At 53.6% G+C, this 24,229-nt stretch overlaps 1 protein-coding gene across 2 annotated transcripts; it reads left to right on the plus strand.

The window, feature by feature from the left end:
- The first annotated feature begins 4,742 nt into the window (after positions 1–4,742).
- FN3K (fructosamine 3 kinase) lies at positions 4,743–23,648 on the plus strand. 2 transcript variants are annotated; one of them, XM_033181722.1, is made up of 6 exons: positions 4,743–5,158; positions 8,523–8,674; positions 13,350–13,441; positions 13,867–13,979; positions 21,502–21,624; positions 23,091–23,648. In XM_033181722.1, exons 1-6 carry the CDS (start codon positions 5,018–5,020, stop codon positions 23,427–23,429), a joined length of 960 nt encoding a protein of 319 aa, XP_033037613.1. In that variant the 5' UTR covers positions 4,743–5,017; the 3' UTR covers positions 23,430–23,648. The 2 variants fall into 2 exon arrangements, with proteins under 2 accessions (XP_033037613.1, XP_033037614.1); XM_033181723.1 differs by having other exon boundaries at positions 4,747–5,158; positions 13,897–13,979.
- The last annotated feature ends 581 nt before the right edge of the window (positions 23,649–24,229 follow it).

The following is a 24,229-nucleotide window of genomic DNA, read 5'->3' on the forward strand; positions in this document are numbered from 1 at the left end:
TGGTTTTCGCGGCTGCCAGGCCTGAGGCCTTCCACAGAGTCCACAACTGAAACCGTCTGGGAAGCACAGCCCGGGCTCCTTCCTTCTGTGGTTAGTCACGCAGGAGCAGAATGGCCATTGGGCTGGGAAACGGGATGGAATGTGGATCCGTTCAGCTTTAGGGAATCGGAAGAGAAGGCTGGACGTGCAGCTCACACCTGTAATCCCCGCACTATGGGAGGAGGCTGAAGCAGGAGGATGGCTTGAGCTCAGGAGCTTGAGACCAGCCTGGGCAAATAGTGAGACCTCATCTCGAAAATAAATAAATAAACAGAATTGGAAAAGAAGAGTCTCCATTTCCTGTTCTGTATTTCATGTGAACCATCAGTGTCTAAAACCCCATAGCCCTGAGAAGGAGAATGGCTTTTGGTTCCAGATGCTGCTGCATTTGGAGAGTGTGAGGCAGCTTTCCTGGGTTGTTGGTCAGTGGAGGGCTACACTGGAGGGGGAATTCCAGGAGGCAGGGGGAGGCTGAGGTTAGGATATTGTTCGGACTTCCTTCATCGAGCCCACACCCCAGGCCTGGGTGACGCCGGCTCCGTGGCCAGGCTCGGCTCTGTCCTGTGGTCTCCCCACACCCTGCCCATGTCTGTGTCAGGCTCCTTTCTTGGGTCCTCCTCGACTCCTCCAGCTTGAAGTCCACATCCCACCTCCATCCACTCTGTCCCCGCCTCTGCCCTGGGTTAGTGGTAGGATCACAAGCACGGGTGGTCCCCAAGACCTGACCAGCACCGCAGACCAGGCCCTGTGCTAAGATATCCAGGCAGACAGGGGAAAACACGGATGGTACCACTCCCAGAACGGGAAACCGGATGGAGGGCAGATTCTTTTTTGTTTGCCACAGAGTCTCATTCTGTCACCCACGTTGGAGTGCAGTGGCACGATCTCGGCTCAGTGCGACCTCCACTCCCAGGCTCAAGCCATTCTCCTGCCTCAGCCTCCCAAGTAGCTGGGATTACAGGCGTGTGCCACCACGCCCAGCTAAAATTTTTTTTGTATTTTTCGTAGAGATTGGGTTTCACCATGTTGACCAGGCTGGTCTCAAACTCCGGACCTTGTAATCCAACCCCGCCTCGGCCTCCCAAAGTGCTGGGATTACAGGCATGAGCCACTGCACCTGGGCGATACAGGTCGTTTCAAAAACAGTATTATTTGCACACCATACAATTTACACTACTCATCCTCTAAGAAAATTGGGGTCACTTAACTGCCCTGCCCTTGAATCTTCAACGGCTCTTCACCCCCCACCTAGAGGACTTCCTAGCCTGGTGCCTGCATGTCTATTTCTTCATTCAGGCACCTCTCCTCACTGAGAGACCTGAGCACTCGTACGGTTCTCTGTGTGACGCCTACTATCTGACTGTAGACTCATGAGTTGTAGGAAGGAAAATTACAAGGGGCTTTGGGAAGATAACAGAGAGGACTGACTCTAAAGTGTTGGAATTCCAAAAAACAGAACCAAGAAAACAGAGGGAGAACATCACAAAGAACTAAAGACGGTCCCAGGATTGGAGGACCCACCAGTCCTGTTCAGGGGATGACAGGAGACTCACCCTAACACCTCCCTGGGAATTTTTCACTGGTGTCACAGAGAAGACCCTAAAAGCCTGCAGAGATAGAACAGTTTCCACACAAAGAATAAGAACCAGAATGGCGGCCGGGCGCGGTGGCTCAAGCCTGTAATCCCAGCACTTTGGGAGGCCGAGACGGGCGGATCACAAGGTCAGGAGATTGAGACCACCCTGGCTAACACGGTGAAACCCCGTCTCTACTAAAGAATACAAAAAACTAGCCGGGCGATGAGGCGGGCGCCTGTAGTCCCAGCTACTCGGGAGGCGGAGGCAGGAGAATGGCGTAAACCCGGGAGGCGGAGCTTGCAGTGAGCTGAGATCCGGCCACTGCACTCCAGCCTGGGCAACAGAGCCAGACTCCGTCTCAAAAAAAAAAAAAAAAAAAAAAAAAAAAAAAAAAAAAAAAGAACCAGAATGGCGATGAGCTTCTCTACATCAAAACTGGAGCTGGCAAGCCGTGGCACCTCCTCGGTTCCTAAAGAAATGTCTGATTGGCCGGGCGCGGTGGCTCAAGCCTGTAATCTCAGCACTTTGGGAGGCCGAGACGGGCGGATCACAAGGTCAGGAGATCGAGACCATCCTGGCGAACACAGTGAAACCCCGTCTCTACTAAAAAATACAAAAACCTAGCTGGGCGAGGTGGTGGGCGCCTGTAGTCCCAGCTACTTGGGAGGCTGAGGCAGGAGAATGGCGTGAACCCGGGAGGCGGAGCTTGCAGTGAGCTGAGATCCGGCCACTGCACTCCAGCCTGGGCGGCAGAGCGAGACTCCGCCTCAAAAAAAAAAAAAAAGAAATGTCTGATCTCCAAGCTGGAATTCGATACCGGGCCAAAGTGTCAACAAGGAATAAAGAAATTTACAGACGTACGAGGGCTCACATTGGCCTATCATGAACCTTCTGGTCAAGATGCAATAGCAGGGTGGGCTTCAGATGAGAAAAGAAAGCCAGGGAGTGGCACATGCCCTGTCTGCAGATACCACAGCCATCCTCCTGTCCTACCTGCTGTGCTGCGGCAGCCTTGCCACTCCTGTCACGAGGTGGCTGCTTGGCCGGGCGCGGTGGCTCACGCCTGTAATCCCAGCATTTTGGGAGGCCGATGTGGGTGGATCACCTGAGGCCAGGAGTTTGAGACCATCCTGGCCAACATGGCAAAACCCCGTCTCTACTAAAAACACAAAAATTAGCGAGGCGTGGTGGTGCGCAACTGTAATCTCAGCTAAGGCTGAGGTAGAATTGCTTGAACCCTGGAGGTGGAGGTTGCAGTGAGCTGAGATTGCACTCCAGCCTGGGCGACCTGGCCAACATGGCAAAACCCCGTCTCTACTAAAAATACAAAAATTGGCCGGGCGCGGTGGCTCAAGCCTGTAATCCCAGCACTTTGGGAGGCCGAGACGGGCGGATCACGAGGTCAGGAGATCGAGACCATCCTGGCTAACATGGTGAAAACCCGTCTCTACTAAAAATACAAAAAACTAGCCGGGCGAGGTGGCGGCGCCTGTAGTCCCAGCTACTCGGGAGGCTGAGGCAGGAGAATGGCGTGAACCCGGGAGGCGGAGCTTGCAGTGAGCCGAGATTGCGCCACTGCACTCCAGTCTGGGCGACAGAGCGAGACTCCGCCTCAAAAAAAAAAGAAAAAAAAAATAAAAATACAAAAATTAGCAGGGCGTGGTGGCGTGTGCCTGTAATCTCAGCTACTCGGAAGGCTGAGGTAGAAGAATTGCTTGAACCCCAGAAGTGGAGGTTGCAGTGAGCTGAGATTGCACTCCAGCCTGGGCGACAGAGACTCCATCTCAATCAATCAATCAGTAAACCAACCTCACTCAGATGTAGGTCTCATCAAAAGCTGTAGGCTTTATCTTCCCAGAGGCTGCCTACCTCTTAGAAGAGGTATCTCTACAAAAGTGGGCACCTGCTTGTGGAACAGAGTCACAGGGTTCCAGCTGGGCATGGGGAGTTTCCTGCGACACATCCTGGGAATGCAGAGTCCTGGCCCCGTCCCGGGACCTTCTGGGGACTCACTGCTGCATGGCTTCCTCGGGAGACTCGTGGGTTGAAGTCCCCGCCCGGTCCCGGAACCTTCCGGGGACTCCCTGCTGCACAGTTTTGTCGGGAGACTCGGCTTCCTCGGGAGACTCGTGGGTTGAGAAGGTGGGGGCTGATGTCAGAAAGACACCCTTGACATCCCCCTGCCATCTCCCAGTGCAGGACCCTTAGCAGATTAATCTCTCTGTGCCTCGGTTTCCTCATCTGGAAGGCGGGGGTAGTGACCAGCCCCTTCACAGGACGGTTGTGAGGCTTCGTTGACGTTTCACTTGGGTACTAGCACACAGCAAAAGCTCAATAAATGCCATTAGCCCCAAATCGCTCTTCCTGGGCCCTTTCTTATTTTATAAAGTGAACTCACCATGGGCTGAATGAAAAACCAGCAGAGAGTGGGGGAGGGCTTCACGGGCTCATGAGGGGGGTGGAGGGGGGTTGTGGTAGGGGCCCCCATGACCTGGTCCCCCAGCTCACTTTAGGCCGGGTGCGGTGGTTCATGCCTGTTATCCCAGCACTTTGGAAGGCTGAGGTGTGCAGATGACCTGAGGTCAGAAGATGGATACCAGCCTGGCCAACATGGGGACACTCCGTGTCTACTAAAACTACAAAATGTAGCTGGACATGGTGGCGGTCGCCTGTAATCCCAGCTACTCCGGAAGCTGAGGCAGGAGAATCCCTTGAATCCAGGAGGCAGAAGTTGTAGTGAGCGGAGATCACACTACTGCATTCCAACCTGGGAGACAGTGAGACTCTATCTCTTAAAAACACAAAAAACAAACAATAAAAAACCTCACATCAAATGACTTCAGCGTGGACTGGGCTCAGTACCCACCTGCTCGTGTGCACGCGTGTGTACCCACGTGTATGCATGCATGGGCGCGCGTGGGCACTCCTGTGTCTCAAGTCCCTTTCCCAGGATGTCCTGGAATCAGGGGTCCCACCCTGGGCCGGGTCAGCGCGTGCCATGGGAGCCCCCTCGTCAGCCTCTCTCTCGGATTGGCACCTGGCACCCCGTGCGCAAGCCCCACGTCATCACGGGGGCCGCTGGGGCCCGGCCAGGTCTGCAGTGTGGGACGCCGGCCAGGCCTGTGACCCGCCCGGGCCGAGGGCCGGACCTGCGTCCGCTGCGGGGGAGGGATTCCGGGTCCCTGCAGGGAGCTCAGGCCCAGCGCGCCCGCGAAGAGCTGCGCGGACCCCGGCTCCTTCCCCCGCCGGGCGCAGGAAGCCGGACCAGCGCGGGGAGCGCACGGCGAGCCCGCCCGAGGCCGCCCCTCCCGCCGTCCGGGGTCACGCGCCGCGCGGTCCCGCCCCGCCCCACAGCGCCTGGGCCGGGCTCCGAGCGAGCCGAGTCCCGCGCCCGGCGCCCCATGGAGCAGCTGCTGCGCGCCGAGCTGCGCACCGCGACCCTGCGGGCCTTCGGCAGCCCCGGCGCCGGCGGCATCTGCGAAGGCCGAGCCTACGACACGGACGCAGGCCCCGTGTTCGTCAAAGTCAACCGCAGGACGCAGGTGCTGGCCCGTGCGCGGGCGGGGGCTCTGCGGGGCTCTGCGGAGCCTGGGGAGGCGGAGGGGTCGGGGGCAGGCGCATTTCCTGGGGCTGGGCCTGGGGACGGGGCGGCCAGCTTTGGCCCTTGGGAGGTGGCACCTGCTGGGTGGGCCCGGATCAAGCGTTCTGTGAGGGTCTGTGTCTGCACGATCCGTGACCTTCCTTTGGCCTCGGTGCGCAGGCTTTTGGGGGCGGTTTTAACTTTTCTATCCAGCAAGCGTCAGGGGAGGTGAGGTTTGGGGTCCCTGGCTCCACTTTGGGCCGCCCCTCTCAGCCCACCGTCCTCCTGGCAGTGGGGAAGAAGCAGAGACATGGCTGGGCCCCTGCCAGGGACCCCATGGGCCGGGCCAGCGTTCTCCTTCCCACAGGCCTTGTCTGTGTTTAGACCTGATTTCTATCTCCTGCTGAAAATAGTTCTGTTTAAGAATGTAGGCCGGGCGCGGTGGCTCAAGCCTGTAATCCCAGCACTTTGGGAGGCCGAGACGGGTGGATCACGAGGTCAGGAGATCGAGACCATCCTGGCTAACATGGTGAAACCCCGTCTCTACTAAAAAAATACAAAAAACTAGCCGGGCGAGGTGGCGGGCGCCTGTAGTCCCAGCTACTTGGGAGGCTGAGGCAGGAGAATGGCGTGAACCCGGGAGGCAGAGCTTGCAGTGAGCTGAGATCCGGCCACTGCACTCCAGCCTGGGCGACAGAGCGAAACTCCGTCTCAAAAAAAAAAAAAAAAAAAAGAATGTATGGAAGGCCAAGTGCGGTGGTTCACACCTGTAATCCCATCACTTTGGGAGGCCGAGGTGAGCGGATCACCTGAGGTCAGGAGTTCGAGACCATCCTGGCCAACATGGTGAAACCGCCCCCCATCTCTACTAAAAAATGCAATAATTAGCCGGGCGTGGTGGCACGGGCCTGTAATCCCAGCTACTGGGGAGGTTGAGGCAGGAGAATCGCTTGAACCCAGGAGACAGAGGTTGCAGTAAGCCAAGATTGAGATCATGCCATTGCACTCCAGCCTGGGTGACAGAGCGAGACTCCATCTCAAAAAAAAAAAAAAAGTATGGAAAATGTTATCGGAGAAAGTGGAGAAGGTTAGTTAGGCCTTGAGAGCCGAAAGGTGGGGAAAGGCAGGCCTGGGTGCCCTCCTGGCCTGAGTGGGCTCAGGAGGCCCTGTACACTCTGATGGGGGGACTGGCTGAGGGGCAGCAGGGGTCCTGGTGGGCAGTGCTGGCAGGAGGAACCCCAGAGCCATGCAGCCTGGGTGTGCGATCGGATCCTCCTGCACCGCTGGCTCTGCCGGCTCAGAACCCAAAACCCTCAAAGTGGGGAGTCCCACTCACATCCCAGGGAAGCAGTTTTTGGTTCAGGCTTCCCACGGGCCCTGGGAAACTTCCTCAGCTGGTCCTGAAAGCTCTGCCGGGTGAGACCCCTCCTTCCCTCCCACCCCCGTGAAGGGCCTGCCCACGGTAGCTGCTCAGTCCTTGCACGAGAGCAGGTGATGCTGCAGCCCCTGGGGCAGGCCCAGGAGTTCCTGCATGGTGCTTGTGAGCTCACCCTGGGAGCAGGGCTGGGGCATGCCGGCCGCCCTCCCACCTGGGGACGCTCACACCCACCCTTGGTGCCGGCTGGCCAGGGCTGCCAGGCTGGGGAGGCTGTCCCTGAGCTTTCCCTGGGGTACTTTGAAGGAAAGGGCGTTCTGTTCCTGTGCACCAGTAGATACTTTGGTCTCATTCATGAGGTTTGATTTTTTTTTTTTTTTTTTTTTTTTTTTTGAGACGGAGTCTTGCTCTGTCGCCCGGGCTGGAGTGCAGTGGCCCGATCTCAGCTCACTGCAAGCTCCGCCTCCCAGGTTTACGCCATTCTCCTGCCTCAGCCTCCCAAGTAGCTGGGACTACAGGCGCCCGCCACCTCGCCCGGCTAGTTTTTTCTATTTTTAGGAGAGACGGGGTTTCACCGTGTTAGCCAGGATGGTCTCGATCTCCTGACCTCGTGATCCGCCCGTCTCGGCCTCCCAAAGTGCTGGGATTACAGGCTTGAGCCACCGCGCCCGGCCGAGGTTTGATTTTTTTAAACATGCAATTCTACACTTTGGGAGGCCGAGGCAGGTGAATCGCTTGAGGCCAGGAGTTCGAGACCAGCCTGGCCATCATGGTGAAACTCCATCTCTAGTAAAAATACAAAAAAAACAGCGGGGTGGGGTGGTCCACACCTGTAATCCCAGCTACTCGGGGAGCTGAGGCAGGAGAATCGTTGGAACCCAGGAGGCGGAGGCTGCCGTGAGCCAAGATCACACCACTGCCCTCCAGCCTGGGTGACAGAGTGAGACCCTGTCTCAAAACAGACAAACACGCAATTCTATAGGCCGAGGTCCTCACAGACCACGTTCATCAATGCATGTTTTCAACCAATGTGTAGTGTATGCGAAGTGAGAGTTCACCTGACTTACGGTAGGAATTTTTTTTTTTTTTTTTTTGAGGCGGAGTCTCGCTCTGTCGCCCGGGCAGGAGTGCAGTGGCCAGATCTCAGCTCACTGCAAGCTCCGCCTCCCGGGTTTACGCCATTCTCCCGCCTCAGCCTCCCGAGTAGCTGGGACTACAGGCGCCCCCCACCTCGCCCGGCTAGTTTTTTGTATTTTTTTAGTAGAGACGGGGTTTCACCGTGTTAGCCAGGATGGTCTCGATCTCCTGACCTCGTGATCCGCCCGTCTCAGCCTCCCAAAGTGCTGGGATTACAGGCTTGAGCCACTGCGCCCGGCCAGGGTAGGAATGTTTGTGGGAATATTTCAGAAACAGGAAGGCCCAGGTCCCGTGGGAGGCGGGGGCCGGCCGGGTGTGCGGCACCTTTGAGCTTCCCAGCCCCTGCCTTGGACCTGAAGCCCCGCCTGATGGGCCCAGCCCTCTTCTTCCCTGCCCGAAGTGTGTGCCCAAGTCAGCTCCACCGATGTATGTGCTGTGGCTGCCCCACCGTAAGTAAGGCAGCAAGGAAGGTGGGTAACCCGGGGGTCCAGCTCCGGACCTTGGTTCACTCACACCTCCCCACGCCCTCAGTGCTCCCTGGTGCCCACACGTGGCCTGTGCATCCTCCTGTCACAGCAGCCTGCAGACCCCACACCCCTCATGCCCCAGGCTCAGCCTCAGCTTGCAGCCTCTCTCTCCGACAGGGGCCCCTCTGCACCCTGCCCTCTGCAGTGGACAGCAGCTCCCAGCCAGCTGTCAGTGACTGAAAGTCCTTGTGACTCCCACGTGTTCACTTCCATCAAGGGCCCGGTGGGCAGAGGCCCTGGCTGAGTCAACAAGGCTGACAAGGCTCATGGCTGTGTTCTGGATGCAGGCCCGGCAGATGTTTGAGGGGGAGGTGGCCAGCCTGGAGGCCCTCCGGAGCACGGGCCTGGTGCGGGTGCCGAGGCCCATGAAGGTCATCGACCTGCCGGGAGGTGGGGCTGCCTTCGTGATGGAGCATTTGAAGATGAGGAGCTTGAGCAGGTGAGTGTGTGTGAGACCCAGCTGCACACACGTGTACAGGCAGAGAGAGACTCCAGGGGAGGCAGAGAGAGACTCCCGGACAGGCAGAGAGACTCCGAGACAGGCAGAGACTCCAGGACAGGCAGAGAGAGACTCCGGGACAGGCAGAGAGACTCAGAGACAGGCAGAGAGGCTCCAGGACAGGCAGAGACAGACTTCGAGACAGAGAGAGACAGGCAGAGACTCAGAGACAGGCAGAGAGAGACTCCGAGACAGAGAAAGAGAGACTCAGAGACAGACTCCGAAACAGAGAGAGAGACACTCAGAGACAGGCAGAGACTCAGAGACAGGCACAGGGAGACTCTGAGACAGGCAGAGAGAGACTCCAGGAGAGGCAGAGACAGACTCTGAGACAGAGAGAGAGAGACTCAGAGACAGGCAGAGACTCAGAGACAGGCAGAGAGAGACTCTGAGACAGGCAGAGAGAGACAGAGAAAGGGATAGAGAGGGGGAGGGAGACAGAAACAAGGAGAAGCCTGTGGCTGAGCTGTCCTCACAACTGCCCGGTTATCAGAGGCAGGGCCAAGAGTTCCACCCTGCCATTCTTAATGGAGATAAAAAGTTACTGCTTTCTGGTATATGACTGGTTTTCCTAGATTAGTTTGGCTGTAATGAGGCTGCATAAAATAAGTATATATATAATATATATATATATATATATATATATACTTTTTTTTTTTTTGAGACGGAGTCTCGCTCTGTCACCCAGGCTGGAGTGCAGTGGCCGGATCTCAGCTCACTACAAGCTCCGCCTCCCGGGTTTACGCCATTCTCCTGCCTCAGCCTCCCGAGTAGCTGGGACTACAGGCGCCCGCCACCTCGTCCGGCTAGTGTTTTGTATTTTTTTTAGTAGAGACTGGGTTTCACGGTGTTAGCCAGGATGGTCTCAATCTCCTGACCTCGTGATCCGCCCGTCTCGGCCTCCCAAAGTGCTGGGACTGCAGGTTTGAGCCACTGTGCCCGGCCGGTCCTGCGGTTCTTGCTTTTTGAGATCTTTTGGGAAGTACCCCAGATGGTAAAGTGATCAGTTTCACATTGCGTTTTTGGTACCGCGTGCCATGAGGGATGGACGGTTGGTAAAGTGATCAGTTTCGCATTTATTGTTTTGTATTTTTCTTTCTTTCTTTTTTTTTTTTTTTTGTTTTTTTTGAGACGGAGTCTCACTCTGCCGCCCAGGCTGGAGTGCAGTGGCCGGATCTCAGCTCACTGCAAGCTCCGCCTCCCAGGTTCACGCCATTCTCCTGCCTCAGCCTCCCGTGTAGCTGGGACTACAGGCGCCCGCCATCTCGCCCAGCTAGTTTTTTGTATTTTTTAGTAGAGACGGGGTTTCCCCGTGTTAGCCAGGATGGTCTCGATCTCCTGACCTCGTGATCCGCCCGTCTCGGCCTCCCAAAGCGCTGGGATTACAGGCATGAGCCACTGCGCCTGGCCGTATATGTATATATCTTATTATTATTATTATTATTTTTGAGACGGAGTCTCGCTCTGTCGCCCAGGCTGGAGTGCAGTGGCCGGATCTCAGCTCACTGCAAGCTCCGCCTCCCGGGTTTACGCCATTCTCCTGCCTCAGCCTCCCGAGTAGCTGGGACTACAGGCGCCCGCCACCACGCCCGGCTAGTTTTTGTATTTTTTTAGTAGAGACGGGGTTTCACCGTGTTAGCCAGGATGGTCTCGATCTCCTGACCTCGTGATCCGCCTGTCTTGGCCTCCCAAAGTGCTGGGATTACAGGCTTGAGCCACCGCGCCTGGCGTTACTATTATTTTTTGAAACACAGCCTTGCTGTGTGGCCCAGGCTGGAGTGCAGTGGTGCAATCTCGGCTCACTAAAACCTCTGCCCCCAGGGTTCAAATGATTCTCCCACCTCAGCCTCCCGAGTAGCTGGGACTATAGGTGTCTGCCACTACACCCAACTAATTTTTGTATTTTTAGTGGAGATGGGGTTTCACCATGTTGGCCAGGCTGGTCTCAAACTCCTGACTTCAAGTGATCCGCCCACCTCGGCCTCCCAAAGTGCTGGGATAACAGGCCTGAGCCACCACACCTGGCCAAAATAAGTATATTTGAACCCATCATTTGCTTTGTACTTTATTTTTATTTTATTTTTTTTCCGAAACAGAGTCTTGCTCTGTTGCTCAGGCTGGAGTGCAATGGTGCCATCTTGGCTCACTGCAACCTCGGCTTTCTGGGTTCAAATAATTCTCCTGCCTCAGCCTCTCGAGTAGCTGGGATTATAGGTGTGCCACCACACCCGGCTAATTTTTGTATTTTTAGTAGAAACGGGGTTTCACCATGTTGGCCAGGCTGGTCTTGAACTCCTGACCTACTGATCTGCCCGCCTCGGCCTCCCAAAGTGCTGGGATTAAAGGCATGAGCCACCGCGCCCAGCCTGTTTTGTACTTTATAGCACATTAATGCCAGCTCACTTTGGGTGGAATGAAGCAATCTATGAATGCTGTGGAGTCCTTACATTTTTTCTAATTATTAAGGTCATACATGGTCATTGTATAAAATGTGGGAAATACAAACTCATGTGAAGACATAAAGCCACCATAATTCCATCAGCAGAGAAGGATCACTGTTAACATTTGGTATACGATTATCATGCCAGTCTTTTTTTTTTTTTTTTTTTTTGAGATAGAGTATCACTTTCTTGCCCACACTGGAGTACAGTGGTCTGATCTCGGCTCACTGCAACCTCCACCTCCCAGGTTCAAGCAATTCTCTTGTCTCAGCCTCCTGAGTAGCAGGGATTACAGGCACCCCACCACCTCACCCAGCTAATTTTTGTGTGTGTGTATATATATATATATATTTTTTTTTTGAGACAGAGTCTTGCTGTGTCACCCAGGCTGGAGTGCAGTGGCGCAATCTCAGCTCACTGCAAACTACACCTCCCGGGTTCCAGCAATTCTCTTGTCTCAGCCTCCCGAGTAGCTGGGACTAGAGGTGCCCCACCACCTCACACAGCTAATTTTTTTTTTTTTTTTTTGAGACGGAGTCTTGCTCTGTCGCCCGGGCTGGAGTGCAGTGGCCGGATCTCAGCTCACTGCAAGCTCCGCCTCCTGGGTTTACGCCATTCTCCTGCCTCAGCCTCCCAAGTAGCTGGGACTACAGACGCCCGCCACCTCGCCCAGCTAGCTTTTTGTATTTTTCAGTAGAGACGGGGTTTCACCGTGTTAGCCAGGATGGTCTCAAACTCCTGACCTCGTGATCCGCCCGTCTCGGCCTCCCAAAGTGCTGGGATTACAGGCTTGAGCCACCGCGCCCGGCCTTTTTTTTTTTTTTTGAGATGTAGTCTTGCTCTGTCACCTAGGCTGGAGTGCAGTGGTGCAATCTTGGCTCACTGCAAGCTCCACCTCCCGGGTTCACGCCATTCTCCTGCCTCAGCCTCCTGAGTAGCTGGGACTACAGGTGCCCGCCACCACGCCCTGCTAATTTTTTGTGTTTTTAGTAGAGATGGAGTTTCACCGTGTTAGTCAGGATGGTCTCCATCTCCTGACCTTGTGATCCGCCCACCTCGGCCTCCCAAAGTGCTGGGATTACAGGTGTGAGCCACCACACCCAGCCCATCTTTTTCTTTCCTTTTTTTTTTTTTTTTAAGACAGAGTCTTACTCTGTCATCCAGGCTGGAGTGCAGTGATGCAGTCTAGGCTTACTGCAAACTCTGCCTCCTGGGTTCTACTGATTCTTCTGCCTCAACCTGCCGAGTAGCTGGGACTACAGGTGCCCGCCACCACGCCTGGCTAATTTTTGTATTTTTAGTAGAGATGGGGTTTCACCATATTGGCCACGCTGGTCTTGAACTCCTGACCTCATGATCTGCCTGCCTTGGCCTCCCAAAGTGCTGGGATTATAGGCATAAGCCACCATGCCTGGACCCCAGTCTTTTTCCTATTTGTGATTTACATTGGTTTTCACAAAAACATTTGTAGCTGTTTTTTTTTTTTTTTAATTTTTAAATTTCTTGTAGAGATGGGATCTCACTGTGTTGCCCCGGCTGGCCTTCAGCTCATGGTCTCATGCAGTCCTCCCACCTCAGCCTCCCAGAGTGCTGGGATTGTAGGCCGGAGCCACTGTGCCCCTGTGCCTGGCCCTGCATTTTCACTTATCATTGCTTTTTCAGCACTCCTCCCTGAATTCCTGGTACCTCCCAAGACTTCTGTTGAAGCTCACTTGGTTAATTCCTATTGGTGATTACATGATTTTATTTTCTGGAAAGGGTCATTGCCAGCTAGGCATGGTGGTTCACACCTGTAATCCCAGTATTTTGGAAAGCCAAGGCAGGAGGAGACCCCATCTCTTAAAAAAAAAAAAAAAAAAAAAAAGCCAGGAATGGTGGCACAGGCGTGTGGTCCCAGTTAGTTGTGAGGCTGAGGTGGGAGGATTGCTTGAGACCTAGAAGTCAAGGCTGCAGTGAGCCATGATTGTGCCACTGCACTCCAGCCTGGATGACAGAGCAAGGCCCGGCCCCAGAAAAGAAAGGAAGAGTCATCTCCTGCTGTTTACTTTTTACTGTTTAAAGAGTGGAAAGTAGTTTTTAGTGTATTTAAAACATTTATCAAAATGGAACAAACAAACTGGGTGGTGTTATTTATCATTTGTTGTTTTGATTAGCTGCATTTCTTCTTTCCTTAGTCAAGCATCAAAACTTGGAGAGCAGATGGCAGATTTGCACCTTTACAACCAGAAACTCAGGGAGAAGTTGAAGGAGGAGGAGAGCACAGTGGGTATGTTCAGATTGCTTTTTGGTACCCTTGACCCAGCCACACTGTCTACCTTAGATTTGTGCTCATGGTACTTCTTGGTGGCATTTCGACAGTAGGCCGAGCTATATCCATCTCTCTTTACACTACGTTATGAAAATGAGATTATTAAATAAGAATTTTGATGTAGCTGACAAGCTAGTAGAATTGGCACATGATCCCTTTTATACCCAGCCCTCCTTTCTGGTGTGCTTGAGGGAATAATAACCCCTTTTATACCCAGCCCTGCTGTCCAGTGTGCTTGAGGTAGGACTGTCCTGGCAGATCCATCTATTGACTCATTGCTATTGTATGTAGTACATCCTCAGACCACCCGTATTCTAGCATGCGTAGCCCAGGCATCTACTGATGCTCTGCTGAGGTCTGGCATCTAAGAGAAAGACAAACAGCTCCTTCAGGTCAAGGATCTCTGTCAACAGGCCGAAGAGGTGAGGGTGCTGAGCCTCGGTATGTGAACAAGTTCGGCTTCCACACGGTGACGTGCTGCGGCTTCATCCCGCAGGTGAGTGCCTGGGTGAGGGGTGTTTCCTGATACCCTCATGCTGGTCACCCACTCTCTACGTGACAGAATGCCAGTCCCCCAGGCACCAGCAAGATTGACTACCTGACTTCTGAAAGCAGAGTACAAGCTGTGAAACCTGGCATGGGGAGAGCAGATGCTCAGGGTTACTGAGCTGAGCTGGGCAGGCTCGTGTGACATGCTGGGGCAGGCAGATCAGCATTCCAAGCAGAGGGGGCCTCAAGTGCAAAGGTTGTGTTGCACAAGGCTCCTGATGAGTAGGAGGGACTGGAGACTGTGTGATGGGTAGTGTGCAAAGTCAGGGATTAAGTCCTCATTACTCAGCTCCTCTCCTGAGGCCTTTACAAATTATTATTTATTTAGATACAATTGAGATATAATTCACATAAGATCCACCATTTTAAAGGATTAGAATTAATTGGTTTCAGTACATTCACAATGGTGTGCAGCCATCACTGCTGTTTAACTCCAGAACATTTTCTTTTTTTTTTTTTTTTTTTTTTTTTTTTTTGAGACAGAGTCTCGCTCTGTTGCCCAGACTGGAGTGCAGTGGCCGGATCTCGGCTCACTGCAAGCTCCGCCTCCCGGGTTTATGCCATTCTCCTGCCTCAGCCTCCTGAGTAGCTGGGACTACAGGCGCCCGCCACCTCGCCCGGCTAGTTTCTTTGTATTTTTTTTTTTTTTTTTTTTTTTTGAGACAGAGTCTCACTCTGCTGCCCAGGCTGGAGTGCAGTGGCCGGATCTTAGCTCACTGCAAGCTCCGCCTCCTGGGTTCACGCCATTCTCCTGCCTCAGCCTCCCGAGTAGCTGGGACTACAGGCGCCCGCCACCTCGCCTGGCTAGTTTTTCGTATTTTTAGTAGAGACAGGGTTTCACTGTGTTAGCCAGGATGGTCTTGATCTCCTGACCTCATGATCCACCCGTCTCAGCCTCCCAAAGTGCTGGGATTACAGGCTTGAGCCACCGCGCCCGGCCGTTTCTTTGTATTTTTTAGTAGAGACGGGGTTTCACCGTGTTAGCCAGGATGGTCTCGAGCAGAATCCATTAGCAGTCACTCCCCATTTTCCCCTTCCCTGGTCCCTGGCAGCCTCTAATGTACCTTCTGTCTCTTTGAATTGGCCTATTCTGGATATTTCATATGACTGGAATCACATAATATGTGACCTTTTGTGTCTGGCTTCTTTCACTCAGCATCGTATTTCACGGCTCTTCCATGTTGTAGCAGGTGTTAGAATGTTATTCTTTTAGGCCGGGCGCGGTGGCTCAAGCCTGTAATCCCAGCACTTTGGGAGGCCGAGACGGGCGGATCACGAGGTCAGGAGATCGAGACCATCCTGGCTAACACGGTGAAACCCCGTCTCTACTAAAATATACAAAAAATTAGCCGGGCGAGATGGCGGGCGCCTGTAGTCCCAGCTACTCGGGAGGCTGAGGCGAGAGAATGGCGTAAACCGGGAGGCGGAGCTTGCAGTGAGCTGAGATCCGGCCACTGCACTCCAGCCTGGGCAACAGAGCGAGACTCCGTCTCAAAAAAAAAAAAAAAAAAAAAAAAAAAAAAAAAAAAGAATGTTATTCTTTTATGGCTGAATAATATTCCATTATATGGCTAGACCACATGTTTCTTTATGTATTCCTTTTTTTTGTTGTTGTTGAGGCGGAGTCTCGCTCTGTTGCCCAGGCTGGAGTGCAGTGGCGCGATCTCTGCTCACTGCAAGCTCTGCCTCCTGGGTTTACGCCATTCTCCTGCCTCAGCCTCCCAAGTAGCTGGGATGACAGGCGCCCACCACCATGCCTGGCTAATTTTTTGTATTTTTAGTAGAGACGGGGTTTCACCGTGTTAGCCAGGATAGTCTCGATCTTCTGACCTCGTGATCCGCCCGCCTCGGCCTCCCTAAGTGTTGGGATTACAGGTGTGAGCCACCGTGCCCAGCCTGTGTATTCCTTTTTATGGCTGAATAATACTGGGGCTTCTTGAACATCATCTTTGAAATCTGTGAAGTTCCAAAGAAGGCTTTGGACAGCCCAAGTGCTCTGTGCTTCCCTCAAAGCAGCCACTATTGGACCATATTTTGGTTTTGTTAGGAACACAGCACCCATTATATAGGAGCGAGTTCAGAGTCACTGCTTCTTGAAGAGAGAATACTTTCCAGTCTGTCTCCTGGTCGAAGCCCATCCTGACTAGTTGGGTCCCTGCGGACAATGGCCAAGCTCTCCCTGGCGCAGGTGGAGGGCGAGTCTCCCAGCTGGAGGTCACTTGGGGCAGGATCCTCATGACGCCCAAGCAGATTTAGGGTTCCCAGACCACAGGCAGTCCTTACAGCTGGGCTCACTACAACTGCACATGGAGCTTACCAGGTTTACCAAGGCCCCCGAGATCTCAGCCACAGCTGGCTCCCCTGGGGTCACACATCTGTCCAGAGCCAGTGAGCGGCACCCTCTTCATCGTCCGGGTAAGCACGGCTGGGCGCAGCCTGTGGTCCTGCTGTGGATGCTGAGGTCAAGGGTTGCAAGTGGCTGGGTCTACAGGACTTGGCTGGCCCAGCAGGGTAGTGTTTCAAAGAAACGAAGTGAAATCTTACCCAAAGCCCCTGTGTGTGAAGCAGACGAGAAGGGGGCTGGTCTGTTTGGAGCACAGGGAGGCCCTCAATGCCCCTCAGACTCCAGGATCAAAGAACCCACCTCCGATCAGGTGCAGCCTGGCTAGGAAGGGCGAGGGGCCAGGGAGGACACCTGCGCAGCTTCCTGCACGTCGTGCCTCGGACAGCACCAGGTTCCAGAGGCTTCCCACTCCTTGGGAAGGCTGAATGGGTCCTGGGGGAGTGTGTGCTGCAGCCACTCGGGGGCAGTGCTGAGCGGTGGGCTCCTCGGACACCTGGGCACTAAGGCCCGCCCAGGCTGCCGGCGGGGTCGGCTGCGGTGCTTGCCCCATGCTCTGGACACGGCCCCGTACAGGCACCGTTCTAAGCGCTTCATCGGACTCAACTCACCCACTTGCCCAGCAGGTAACCAGACAGATAATGTCATTGATCCGTTGTATAGATGAGGAAAGTGATGTGCAGAGTTCACACCGGGGTCTGTGGAGCTTGTCAGTGGGGCAGCCGGGCTTCGACTCTCGGTCTGGCGTCATAGCACATGCCCTGACCACGGCACAGCCCCTCTGTCAGGGGAGGCCTGGTCATTGGGACCAGCTGTGTACCCAGGTGGTCCTTCCCTGGGCAGCATGAAGGGTCACAGCCCCTCTGTTCAGGTGGCGGGACTGGGCGAGCCCATGCTGGTCTCCTGCTCCCAATACTAAGCCTGGTTGTCTTCTGGAAAGAAGACAGAGCTCAGACGCTGGGAGCTTGGGCAGGCAAATGGGAAGTGACGGAAGGCTGCACGGTGCACCTCTGAGCTGGGGATCTGACAGCCAGGCTGTGGGGACGGGCCTTTCCATCCTTCTCTTGAGGTGCACAGAGCACCAGGGGGTGAGCCCAGGGGCCGAGTCACCACAGCACGCACATGCAGGGAGAGTCTTGGTGGGAGCCACTGACGAGGGCGGTCCTCCCCAAAGGAGTTTTACAAAATAACCCTTTGTATAAAATCAACTTCGTATTTTTCTCTACTGAGGTATAACTGACATAAATTGCACCCATTTAAGACGTATAATTTGGTACATTTTGACATGTTTGTACCTGTGAACCTCTTACCACAGTCAAGGCGAGTATACTGATTACCCGCCAAAAGGTTCCTCGTGCCCTTCCCTGCCCCTGGGCAACCATTCATCGGTATTGTCACTGTAGATTAGTTTGCATCTTGTGGAATTTAATATAAATAGAATCATGTTGTGGTATGCCTTCTTTCTGTCTGCCTTCTCTCAGCATAATCATTCTGATATTTATTCAAGTCTAAAATCCTTTGATATTCATCCGTGATACGCATCCATGTTGCATGTGTCAAAAGTCCATTCCACTGTATGGATCTAACACAGCCTGTTTATCCCTTCACACATGGATGGATTTCTGGGTCATTTCCAGTTTTTGCTTGTACAAATAAAGCTGCTGTGAACCTTTGTGTACAAATCCTGGTCTGGACAAATGCTTCCACTTACCTTGGGTAAATACCTAGGAGGGGAAGGACTGTGTCCTGTGGTAGGTCCATATTTACTCTTTTTTTTTTTTTTTTTTTTTGAGACGGAGTCTCGCTCTGCCGCCCAGGCTAGAGTGCAGTGGCCGGATCTCGGCTCACTGCAAGCTCTACCTCCCGGGTTTATGCCATTCTCCTGCCTCAGTCTCCCGAGTAGCTGGGACTACAGGCGCCCGCCACCTCGCCCGCTAGTTTTTTGTATTTTTTTAGTAGAGACGGGGTTTCACCCTGTTAGCCAGGATGGTCTCGATCTCCTGACCTCGTGATCCGCCCGTCTCGGCCTCCCAAAGTGCTGGGATTACAGGCTTGAGCCACCGCGCCCGGCCCATATTTACCTCTTTAACAAACTACCACACTCTTTTCCAAAGTGGTTGCGCCCTGTTACAGTCCCACCAGCAGCATATGAGAGTTCCAGTTCCTCCACATCCTTGTCAACACTTGAGATTTTCTGTTTTAAATTACAACCATCCTAGTGGGCATGAAATATTATCTCACTGAGGCTCTACTTTGCATTTCCATAATGACTAAAGATGTGGGACATCTACTCGTGTGCCTGTTTGCCGACAAAATACCATCTTTGATGAAACCATCTGTTCAATTATTTTGCCCAATTTGTGAATAGGGGTTTTTCTTATTATTGAGCTTTGAGAGGTCTTTGTATATTTAGGATATGTCTTTTACCAGATACATGATTTGCAAATAGTGTCTCCTAGTTTATGTATTTTCCTGCAAGTGTCCTTCAGAGGCCAGGCACGGTGGCTCGCACCTGTAATCCCAGCACTTTGGGAGGCCGAGGCAGGCAGATCACTTGAGGTCAGGAGTTCAAGACCAGCCTGGCCAACATGGTAAAACCCCATCTCTACTAAAAATACCAAAAAGTTAGCCAGGCATGGTGGCGGGCACCTGTAATCCCAGCTACTTGAAAGGCTGAGGGAGGAGAATCGCTTGAACCTGGGAGGCGAAGAGGTTGCAGTGAGCCGAGATCATGCCATTTGTACTCCAACCTGGGCAACAAGAACAAAACTTGGTCTCAAAAAAAAAAATTCCTTATTATCCTTTTTTTGTTGTTGAGATGGAGTCTTGCTCTGTTGAGCAGGCTAGAGTGCAGTGGTGAGATCTCGGCTAACTGCAACCCCTGCCTCCCGGGTTCAAGCAATTCTCCTATCTCAGTCTCACAAGCAGCTGAGACTACAGGCGCCTGCCACCACGCTGGGCTAATTTTTGTCTTTTTAGTAGAGATGGGGTTTCACCATATCGGCCAGGATGGTCTCGAACTCCTGACCTCGTGATCCACCTGCCTTGGCCTCCCAAAGTGCTGGGATTACAGGCATGAGCCACTGTGCCTGGCCTCTGCTTACATTAGGTTTAATGTGCTCTTCTTTTTCTGGTTGGTTAAGGTAGAAGCTGAGGTCATTACTGTGAGATCTTTGCTAACACAGACGTTTAGTGCTATACATTTCCCCCAAGTACTGCTTTAGTGGCATCTCACAAATTATAAGTTGTGTTTTTGCTTTCATTCAATTGAAAACACTTTCTCATTTCCCTTTTGAAGTCTTCCTTACACAGATTTTAGAAGTGTGTTAGTTTTCAAATATTTGAGGATTTCCCATAAATTTTCCTATTTTTTGTTTTTGTTTTTGTTTTTTTTTTTTTTTGAGACGGAGTCTCACTCTGTGGCCCAGGCTGGAGTGCAGTGGCCGGATCTCAGCTCACTGCAAGCTCCGCCTCCCGGGTTCACGCCATTCTTCTGCCTCAGCCTCCCGAGTAGCTGGGACTACAGGCGCCCGCCACCTCGCCTGGCTAGTTTTTCGTATTTTTAGTAGAGACAGGGTTTCACTGTGTTAGCCAGGATGGTCTCGATCTCCTGACCTCGTGATCCGCCCGTCTCGGCCTCCCAAAGTGCTGGGATTACAGGCTTGAGCCACCGCGCCTGGCCTTGTTTTGTTTTTCTGAGACGGAGTCTTGCTCTGTTGCCAGGCTGGAGTGCAGTGGCACAGTCTCGGCTCACTGCAACCTCTGCCTCCTGGTTTCAAGCCTTCTCCTCCCTCAGCCTCCCTAGTAGCTGGGACTACAGGTGTGCACGACCACGCCCAGCTAGTTTTTGTATTTTTAGTAGAGACGGGGTTTTACCATGTTGGTCAGGATGGTCTCGATCTCTTGACCTCGTGATCCGCCTACCTCAGCCTCCCAAAGTGCGGGTATTACAGGCATGAGCCGCTAGGCCTGGCCTTCCTATTGATTTCTAATTGAATTTCATTATACTTTGCATGCTTAAATTCTTTTCAGTTTATCGAGACTCATGTGCATGGAGAGAGAAATCTTACTCTATTCCTCTTATAGGCCATTAATCCTATTTGATTAATAATTCACCCTTACAATTGTACTTAATCCTAATTACCTCCTAGAGGCCCTTCCTTCAAATACAGGCGTGTTAGGGGTTAGGGCTTCAATGCAGGAATGGGGGTGGGGGCACCATTGAGTCCGTAGCAGGATATGGGATTTATCTATTTTTCCTGCAGTTCTTTCATGTATTTTGAAGCTCTGTTATTATAGGTGTAGGCATTCAGGATTATTATGTTCACTAGTTGACTCCCTTTGTGAAATGACTATACTTCATTTTCTTTGCTTTGAAATCTGCTTTGTCTTGTATTAATGTAGCCACTCTAGCTTTCTTTTTTTTGTTTCTTTTTGAGATGGAGTTTCACTCTTGTTGCCCAGGCTGGAGTGCAGTGGCGCGATCTCGGCTCATTGCAACCTCCGCCTCCAGGTTCAAGCGATTCTCCTGCCTCAGCCTCCCGAGTAGCTGGGATTACAGGCACACGCCACCACGCCCAGCTAATTTTGTATTTTTAGAAGAGATGGCATTTCCCCCCTGTTGCCCAGGCTGGTCTTTAACTCCTGGGCTCAAGGGATCCACCTGCCTTGGCCTCCCAAAGTGCTGATTATAGGCGTGAGCTACCGTGCACAGCCTCCACCTTACTTTTGACGAGTGTTAGCATGGTGTATCTTTTCCATCCTTTTAAGGTTGTTTTTTTTTTTTTTATAATAATGTCTTTTTGCACATAACTTATTGTTGGATTTGCTTTATTTTTCCAACTTGCCAATCTGTCATTTTCCTAGAGTATTTATTTTTGACATCTGTATTTAACGTGCTTAGTCATATGGTTAGGTTTGAGTCTGTCATCTTGGGATTTTTTGTCTGTCTCATCTGCCCTTTGTTCCCTCTTTACTGGCCTTCTTCTGGGTCGAGTATTTTATGTTTCTGTCCTACCTCCTTCGTTGGCTTACTAGCTCTCTTTGCTGTGTTTTTAATGGTCCCTCTAGGGTTGAGCAGCACTTGGCTCCGAATTGCAACACTGGCTTCTTTCCCCTTGTTGCCCAGGTGAATGAGTGGCAGGACGACTGGCCGACCTTTTTCACCCGGCACCGGCTGCAGGCGCAGCTGGACCTCATTGAGAAGGACTACGCTGACCGAGAGGCACGAGAACTCTGGTCCCGGCTACAGGTGGGCATGGCAGTGACTTCTCTGGGAAAGAGCTGGTTCTCTCCTGGTCCCACTGCGTTTGGGCGGGGTCCTCCGTAAAAGTGAGCTGGAGCCGGCAACACTGAGCTCTGGAGCGCAGCGGGTCAAGTCAGGGACACATCAGGGAGGAAGGGGGGCAGGGGTAGGGGGTTCCCCTGACAGGGAATCCGAAAGGGGTGAGAAGTGAAGACACACTTGGCTCCTAGCGCCCCTCTCCACTGCTAGGTTCTCAGGTATTTAACCTCAGACTTTCCTCATGTGAAACACAGGTGCTTGTAAATGGTGGCGTTTACCATGATCACTTTTCTTACTATCAGTAACACTTGTCCACTCCAGCCTGTTCCTCTCCCATGGGAAGATGTAGGTGCCAGATGCTCCAGAGTGACCAATTTCAAAACATAACTCTCGGTCAGGCGCGGTGGCTCACGCCTGTAATCACAGCACTTTGGGAGGCCTAGGTGGGCGGATCACTTGAGGTCAGGAGTTTGAGACCAGCCTGGCCAACATGGTGAAACCCCGTCTCCACTAAAAATGCAAAAATTAACCGTGCATGGTGGTGCATGCCTGTAATCCCAGCTACTCGGGAGGCTGAGGCAGGAGAATTGCTTGAACCCGGGAGGTGCAGGCTGCAGTGAGTGGAGATTGCTGCAGTGAGTGGAGATTGCACCACTGCACTCCAGCGTGGACGACAGAGTGAGATCCTGTCTCAAAAAGAAAAAAAAAAAATCAAAATATAACTCTCAAAATGTTAAAAAAGGATGTGCATGTCAATCCAGAGTGAGTATGCGTCAAAGAGGCTTTAACTCATTAATGAAGAAACTAGGCTTGGTACAGTGGCTCATGCCTGTAATCTTAGCACTTTGGGAGACCGAGGTGAGTAGATTACCTGAGGTCAGGATTTCAAGACCAGACTGGCCAATATGGTGAAACCCTATCTCTACTAAAAATACAAAAATTAGCCTGGGGTGGTGGCGGGCGCCTGTAATCCCAGCTACTCAGGAGGCTGAGGCAGGAGAATCGCTTGAATCCGGGAGGCGGAGGTTGCAGTGAGCGGAGATGGTGCCACTACACTCCAGCCTGGGTGACAGAGCGAGACTTCATCTCAAAGAAAAAACAAAACCTGCAGACATATATGTGTAGTGAAATAAAAGTGGAGAGAGTTTGCGAAGGTAGCGCAACACTGCTTCCTATTTTGCAGATTGATTAAAATTGCAACCCCGGAGGTTCTCCACTGTGTGGAGCTTCTAGACCTCAATTAGGAGGAAATCCTAAGTGAGACAAAGCTGGACTCCTCTGAAGTCAGGTGGCCCCTATTTCTGGGCTCGCAGGCAGTGCTGGGGCTGGACACCAGAGCAGCTCGCGAGTGGGCTTTGCCTTATTTCCAAGAAGGAGGTGACGAGGCTGGGGCTCCCTGAGGCCAGCGGTAACTGCAGCCGTTGCTCTTGTAGGTGAAGATCCCGGATCTGTTTTGTGGCCTAGAGATTGTCCCCGCGTTGCTCCACGGGGATCTCTGGTCGGGAAACGTGGCTGAGGACGACGTGGGGCCCATTATTTACGACCCAGCTTCCTTCTATGGCCATTCGGAGTTTGAACTGGCAATCGCCTTGATGTTTGGGGGGTTCCCCAGATCCTTCTTCACCGCCTACCACCGGAAGATCCCCAAGGCTCCGGGCTTCGACCAGCGGCTGCTGCTCTACCAGCTGTTCAACTACCTGAACCACTGGAACCACTTCGGGCGGGAGTACAGGAGCCCTTCGCTGGGCACCATGCGGAGGCTGCTCAAGTAGCGGCCCCTGCCCCTGCTCATGCCCCTGCCCCCCTTCCCCCTGCCCCTGTCCCCGACCCCCGTATCCGACCCCCAGCTCCGTCCCCCTGTCTCCGACCCCCGGTTCCGTCACCCCGTCCCTGCCCCCCCAGTCCCCGTCCCTCCCGTCCCCGCCCCCCATCCCCCTGACCCCTCCCAGATCCTGGGGACCAATAAAGCCCGCAGCGGGCCTCGGCTGGCGTCCTGCGCCTCCTTCCTCCGCGCGTGGGGCAGCTTTTCAGGGCCAGACGCACGGCCAGCTGTGCGCGGACGTGTTTGCGGCGATTCAGGGGAAACGCACGCGGACCCGATGGCCAAGACCAAAGTCGGCGCAGCGCCCCCGTGGGATCCGCGGGTCCCAACGCGGCGGGAGTGGGAGTCAGGGCGGTCGGCCCTGAGGGGTGGGTCCCTGGGCCCGCTCGCGTCCCAACGCGTGCTCAGGCCCCGCCCCTCCCGGGCCACGCGTGCTCAGGCCCCGCCCGCTCCAACCTCCCGCGGTTCCACCGCGCATACCCGCCCCCTGCCCCCGGCGTGTTGAGGCCCCGCCCCTCCCGCCCACGCGTGCTCAGGCCCCGCCCCGGCGTCCTCCGGCCCCACCCGCAGCCCCGTCCGCTTCCCGCCCACCGCCTGGTCAGGCCCCGCCCCGCTGTCTTCTGGCACCGGCTCCACCCCGCTGCCCGGCCCACCGCGTCTCAGGCCCCACCCCCTGTCCCGCCCTGCCCACCGCGTGCTCAGGCTCCGCCGAGCGGTCCCGGCTCCATTCGCGCCCCGTGTCTGTCCGCG

This window comes from Trachypithecus francoisi, unplaced genomic scaffold (genome assembly GCF_009764315.1).
Source record: "Trachypithecus francoisi isolate TF-2019V2 unplaced genomic scaffold, Tfra_2.0 Lachesis_group20, whole genome shotgun sequence".
NCBI lineage: Eukaryota > Metazoa > Chordata > Mammalia > Primates > Cercopithecidae > Trachypithecus > Trachypithecus francoisi.